Source organism: Colobus angolensis, unplaced genomic scaffold (genome assembly GCF_000951035.1).
Source record: "Colobus angolensis palliatus isolate OR3802 unplaced genomic scaffold, Cang.pa_1.0 Scaffold1, whole genome shotgun sequence".
Taxonomy (NCBI): Eukaryota; Metazoa; Chordata; class Mammalia; order Primates; family Cercopithecidae; genus Colobus; species Colobus angolensis.
The window spans coordinates 553,414-560,156 of NW_012110918.1; the positions used below are offsets into that span (position 1 = coordinate 553,414).

The 6,743-nt window shown below is 46.9% G+C and overlaps 1 protein-coding gene across 3 annotated transcripts; it reads left to right on the forward strand.

Moving 5' to 3' along the window:
- The first annotated feature begins 871 nt into the window (after positions 1-871).
- Positions 872-2,890, forward strand: LOC105509672 (tropomyosin alpha-3 chain-like). 3 transcript variants are annotated; one of them, XM_011940169.1, is made up of 2 exons: positions 884-985; positions 1,112-2,890. In XM_011940169.1, the coding sequence occupies exons 1-2, from the start codon at positions 884-886 to the stop codon at positions 1,628-1,630; spliced, it is 621 nt and encodes a 206-aa protein (XP_011795559.1). In that variant the 3' UTR covers positions 1,631-2,890. The 3 variants fall into 3 exon arrangements, with proteins under 3 accessions (XP_011794784.1, XP_011795559.1, XP_011796280.1); XM_011940890.1 differs by having other exon boundaries at positions 948-1,027; positions 1,150-2,890; XM_011939394.1 differs by having other exon boundaries at positions 872-2,890.
- The last annotated feature ends 3,853 nt before the right edge of the window (positions 2,891-6,743 follow it).

Below are 6,743 nucleotides of genomic sequence, written 5' to 3' on the forward strand. Positions count from 1 at the left end.
TCATGGCCAACATGGTGAAACCCTGTCTCTACTAAAAATACAAAAATTAGCTGGGCGTGGTGGCGCATGCCTGTAGTCCCAGCTACTTGGGAGGCTGAGGCAGGAGAATTGGAGAATTGCTTGAACCCAGGAGGTGGAGGTTGCAGTGAGCTGAGATCCTCTGAGATCTCACTGCACTCCAGCCTGGTGACAGAGCGAGACTCCATCCCAAAAAAAAAAAGGGTCGGGGGGTAAATAATACCACATTGTGGGCTATGAAGTGGATCTAATTAAGGATGTATGTATGTTGGGGTGGGGGTGGAAGATTGGGGCACAACAGCATACAACAGACATCAGTTTAGTAGCCTCTCACAGACGGGCGAGTGGGACAGTCACGTTTCCCTGTGTGGGCCGGGGTAAACCAGAACTTCAGCCATCAATATCAACAGCAGATACTTCATGGATGCCCTCCTGTCAGATGTGAGCTGGGGTCAGAAAGAAGTCAGCAGGCATTTTCAAATCCCAGCTCTGGCACCTCATGCATCTGTCGGTTCCCGGTCATGACTCACCTAAGTTCTCTGAGCATCATTTACCTTGTCTGAAAAATGGAGCTAATATGCCCACACCTCAGGGTTGCTGAAAGGGTTAAGTATGATAACATATGTAAAGCACCTGGCAAAGTGCCTGTCCCATAACAGGAGTCCAGAAATAGTAGCCTTTGCTGCTAGGTAATGGAGATAAAAAATGGTAACAATGAGGTCATAATATACATACGAAGATTTAAAAAACCAACACAAAGTTGCATATGCTGAGTTTTAAAGAAGGTGTGCTGATCATTGCTTCAGGAATGCAGAGACCAGAGCACGGTTACTATAAATACAATGTGAGTCGCTGTGTGGGCACCATGGCTGGAATCACCACCATCAAGGCAGTGAAGGGCAAGATTCAGGTTCTGCAGCAGCAGGCAGATGATGCAGAGGAGCGAGCTGAGCGCCTCCAGCGAGAAGTTGAGGGAGAAAGGCGTGCCCGGGAACAGGGAGAGGCTGAGGTGGCCTCCTTGAACCGTAGGATCCAGCTGGTTGAAGAGGAGCTGGACCATGCTCAGGAGCGCCTGGCCACTGCCTTGCAAAAGCTGGAAGAATTGGAAAAAGCTGCTGATGAGAGTGAGAGAGGTATGAAGGTTATTGAAAACCGGGCCTTAAAAGATGAAGAAAAGATGGAACTCCAGGAAATCCAACTCAAAGAAGCTAAGCACATTGCAGAAGAGGTAGATAGGAAGTATGAAGAGGTGGCCCATAAGTTACTGATCATTGAAGGAGACTTGGAACGCACAGAGGAACGAGCTGAGCTGGCAGAGTCCCGTTGCCAAGAGATGGATGAGCAGATTAGACTGATGGACCAGAACCTGAAGTGTCTGAGTGCTGCTGAAGAAAAATACTGTCAAAAAGAAGACAAATATGAGGAAGAGATCAAGATTCTTAGTGGTAAACTCAAGGAGGCAGAGACCTGTGCTGAGTTTGCAGAGAGATTGGTAGCCAAGCTGGAAAAGACAATTGATGACTTGGAAGATAAACTGAAATGCACCAGAGAGGAACACCTCTGTACGCAAAGGATGCTGGACCAGACTCTGCTTGACCTGAATGAGATGTAGAACACCCCAGTCCCACCCTGCTGCTGCTCCTCCCTCTGACCCAGACTCTGCCTGAGGCCAGCCTGCCCGAAGCTGCCCTTTAACTGAGGGCTGATCTTTAACTGGAAGGCTGCTTTCTCCTTTTGCCTCCCCCTCCTTCCCTGTGTCTTTTTCGCCAAACAGTCTCTGCCTCTTCCCGGAGATTCCAGCTGGGCTAGAGGCTGAGCACCTTTGGAAACAACATTTAAGGGAGTGTGAGCACAATGCATAATGTCTTTAAAAAGCAGGTGTTGATGTGCACATTTTGTCATTACCTTTTTTGTTGTTTTGTAGCAACATTTGTAAAACATTCCAAATAATTTCACAGCCCTGAAGCAGCAATCGAATCCCTCTCTCACTTTTGGAAGGTGACTTTCCACCTTAGTGCATATTCCCCTCTCCATAGAGGAGAGGAAAAGGTATAGGCCTGCCTTACTGAGAGCCAAAGAGAGCCCAGGGAGACTCCACTGTGGGAAACTTCATTGCTCTGTACAAAGTACTAGCCAAACCGGAAAGGTGATTCCAGGAGGAGTTGGTCAAACAACAAGAGCAAAAAATGTGCTGTTCAAGTTTTCAGCCTTAAGATATTGTTGGATAATGTTATTTCTATTTTTTATTTTTTTCATTAGAAGTGACCAAATTAAGATGGTAAGACCTCTGAGACCAAAATTTTGTCCCATCCTTACCCCCTCCCAACTGCTTACAGAATGGATCTTGTCTCCCTTATGTTGAGGTGACCCCTTAATTGCTTTCCTGCCTCCTTGAAAGAAAGAGATTGTGTTTTTGCCACTGATTTAACCATATGAAACTCATTACCCTTTTCTGGGTTTGAAGCTGCTGTCTCTAGAAGTGCCATCTCATTGTGCTTTGTATCAGTCAGTGCTGGAGAAATCTTAAATAGCTTATGTACAAAACTTTTAAAATTTCATATTATTTTGAAACTTTGCTTCTTTGGGTTTGTGGCAGCCTGGCCACCCCATCTGGCTGTGACAGCCTCTGCAGTCCGTGGGCTGGCAGTTTGTTGATCATTTAAAATTTCTTTCCCTACCCAGTCCCCATTTTCTGGTAAGGTTTCTAGGAGGTCTGTTAGGTGTACATCCTGCAGCTTTTTGGCTTAAAATGTACTCTCCTTTGATGTAGTCTCTTTGGGGTCGATTGAGAGAAAGAGAAATCAATAGTGCGACTGTTTTGATACTGAATATTGACAAGTGACTTTTTGAAATAAAGAACCAGTCCCTCCAATATATATATATATACACACACACAAAATGCAAGCCCACCTAGATAATTTTAAATATTCTGGTAGCCACATTAGAAAGGTTAAAAGTCCAGGTGAGGTTTCTTAAAAATTAAAATTGTATAAATAAAAATATTAAAAGAAAGTGAAATTGATTTTGATAATATTTTATCAAGTCCAACATCTCTAAGGTATTATTTCAACATGTAATCAATATAAAGATCATTTAAGAGATACGAGACTAAGTCTTCAAAATCCAGTGTGTCTGGCCAGGCGAGGTGGCTCGTGCCTGTAATTCCAGCACTTTAGGAAGCTGCAGCAGGTAGATTACCTGAGATCAGGAGTTCGAGAGCAGCCTGGCCAACATGGTGAAACCCCATCCCTACTGAAAAATACAAAAATTGGTTGGTGTGTTCCTGTGGTCCCAGCTACTCCGGAGGCTGACCCAGAAGAATCATTTGAACCTGGGAAGCAGAGGTTGCAGTGAGCCAAGGTCGCACCACTGTACTCCAGCCTAGGTGACGGAGTGAGACTTCATTTCAAAAAATTTAAAAAACAACAACAACAAGCAAAAAAACCCAGTGTGTCTGGAGGAAGAATTGTTTCTGAAAAAAATGAAAGGGAAAGAAAGAAAAGAAGAAAAGAAAAGAAAATCCAGTGTGTGTGTGTTACATTTGCAGCAATGTGGGTTCAGATGTGAAATTTTCATCAGAGATACTTCATCTGTATTTGGATTTCATAAAATTTGCAGTAGAAAAAGTAGATACACAAAACCAAGCTGCTCTAAATGTGGTCACACAATTTCTAGTCAGAGTTAAGGATCAGTCTTAAAGTTAATTAAAATTAAATAAAATAAATGCCAATTCATGACACTAGCCACATTTCAGGTGTTCAGTAGTTACCTGGAACTAGCAGTTATTTCCTGGGCTAGTCCATGGCAAGTGGGCAGGAGCCTTGAATGATTGGATATGAGGAAAGGAGTAGGGAAAGGCAGGTGGAATAGCCGGAGAGCTGGCATGCAGCTGGTGTGAGCCTGGGACAATGTGGAAGCCAGTTTGATTATCGGACCAACAAGCTGAGGCTGATGAGTCAGGGTAGAGTCAAATCGGGAAGGGTTTGGACCTCAGGTTATGAGGTTAGCATTTTATTCTGTCGTTAAACAGTAACCACTGGAATATTTCTTTTCTCTCTCTCTTTCTCTTTTCTTTTTCTTTTTTCTTTCTTTTTTAGATAGAGATCTGTCACCCAGGCTGGAGGGCAGTGGTGCCATCTTGGCTCACTGCAACCTCTGCCTCCTGGCTTCAAGTGATTCTCCTGCCTCAGCTTCCTGAGTAGCTGGGATACAGGCATGCGCCACCACGCCTGGCTAATTTTCGTATTTTCAGTAGAGACAGGGTTTCCCCATGTTGGCCAGGCTAGTCTCAAACTCCTGACCTCAAGTGATCTGCCTGCCTCGGCCTCCCAAAGTGCTGGGATTACAGGCATAAGCCACCACGCCCAGCCAACTGGAATATTTCTGAGCAAGGGGCAGGCAATGTGAACACTGTTTTAGGTTAACTGTCTGGCACCAGTGCCCGTGAGGGGATGGAGAAAAAAGAGACAGCATCCAGTGAGAGCAGGTTGGAGATGGCTGCAGTGGTTCAGGTATGTGGTGAAAGCACCTGGCTAGCATGTGAGCCGATAGAACCATTCAGAGACATTATAAAGCCATACTCCAAAGGACTTAGAAACCAGCCAGGCTGTTTAGAGATAGCTCTTTAGAGGAAAGAGCCAGAGAGGGCAGGAAGCTTGGGGCCTACGTGTCTGGGAGACTGGGTGGACACTGAAAAGTTCAGCGAACCAGGGTGATTCTGTTGGTTAGGACATGACTCCCTAAGACAGATCACTGAACCCAGACCCTGGAATCTGTATTTTTTTTTTAATGGGTTTTTAAAAAGTAAATGTAAAATGTGAAACACCCACCCCACCCTCTGAATCACAGTGACCCTGGACTTTGCCCTGAGTCTCTGAGTTTGTTGAGAAATACTCCTTTGTTCTAGGGAACTCTTTGAGGTGCTGGGTCCAAATGGGATTCGAATTAAAGGTGCTTCATACTCAGCAGTGAGGGAAAGAGGCTAGAAGGCAACCCCTGGGCTCTCTGGCTTGCTATTTCTTACCCCGACACCTTCCCTGGGAAATGCATTACTTCTAATGTGCATTTAGGTTTTGCTGTGCCTTATGGAGGAGGTTCTGCCGGGGAAATTGCTCCTCCCCTTCCCCTCAGCTTCCCTAATCTTCCACTCCCCTGAGTCTCTGCAATGTCCAGTCGCCGTGCGCAGACAGTCCAGGTCAAAAGCAAGCCTCTTGGGACTCAGGCTGCTGGCACTCAGCGACTGACCCACGGACTGCGCTTTCTGTTATGTGAAACAAGCCCAACACTGCATTGTTCAGACATGTGAGGAGTGCCCGCCCTGGGTCGGGCACTGGACTAGATGCTGGGAGTAAGAGTTTATGGGGGTGATCACAGTTAACCTGGGCGAGGCACATTTGTCACCCAGCTCCTACAGTGCTAAATGCTCTGTGCCATGATGGGGGCAGGGACAGCTGCCCAGGACTCTGAGAGTAAGAACCAGCCTGGAGCTTGGCATGAGTTTCAAAAGAAGAGGAAGAGGCTGGGCATGGTGGCTTATGCCTGTAATCCCAGCACTTTGGGAGGCCGAGGTGGGTGGATCACCTGAGGTCAGGAGTTGGAGACCAGCCTGGCTAACGTGGCAAAACCCCATCTCTATTAAAAATACAAAAATTAGCTGGGCATGGTGGCATGCACCTGTAGTCCCAGCTACTTGGGAGGCTGAGGATCCCTCGAACCTGGGAGGCAGCCGAGATGGGGCCATTGCATTCCCGCCTAGGCAACAGAGGGGAAGGAGGGCATTCTGGGCTGGGGAAGCACGTGGGGTAAAGACACAGAGATGTGGAATAATAATGCAAAGATAATAAGATGATGATGGCACTTGTTGTCTGCTGAGCTCTTGCTGCATGCTGGGCACCATTCAAGGGCTTCTCATCTATTAGCCTTCTCCTCATTGCTCAGATGGAAAAACTGAGCTCTGAGCAGTAAAATGCACTTGTCCAAGGTCATACTTAAAGAATGGTGCGCATTCAAACCCATAAAAGCCTGACTCATGTCCACTTCTTTAAGCAGCGCAGATCTGCAAACCACTGAGCGGCCTATTGGGAGCACCGGGGAACCCCACACTGGTCTACAAAACATTAGGTTTTATTACGGTTTTGATGAGTGGACCAAAGTCATGAAGTGGGGGTGTCATGAGGTACTCCCTATTTCTCATTGGAATAAACTGGAAGAACTGAACTTGTAATTCTGTGCCGGACATGAAGGGGATACTTAAGGTACTGTCATGGCTCTGCCCAGCCTGCAGTATGGAGCCAGCGGTGTGCGGCAGCCCCCGCCCCTGTCCGGCAGCCCCCAGCATGTCCCAGCAGCTTAGAGCCCCGTGGCTGGGTGGGTCTGGGCAGACGCTTCCTCCCGGAGCTGGCTGGGCACGGCTCCCAGACCCGGGCTTTTCTAGGTCAGGCAGTTCTATCTTCAGGCTGGCCCGGGGATACGGTTTGTGTAAACTGCAGACATTGCAGGCGTGCTGTGTAAACACAGACTATCTCCCACTGCAGCTTTTCCTTTGGGGAGGCTTCCCCTCCAGTTGGGATACTGGATTCCAACTTCTTATCAACTTGTGCTTCCTATTCTGATATAAGGAAGCTATTAAAGTCCCTTTCCTGGTATTGCCTTGACCCCATCAGGACTTCACTTGTGTAGAAGCAAATGTCCTTTAGAGGAGAAGTTTTACACACACCGCCCCCCAC

What these genes read in the sequence shown, in the direction of transcription:
- LOC105509672 (XM_011939394.1), top strand. Translation starts at nt 884, where the DNA reads ATGGCTGGAATCACCACCATCAAGGCAGTGAAGGGCAAGATTCAGGTT.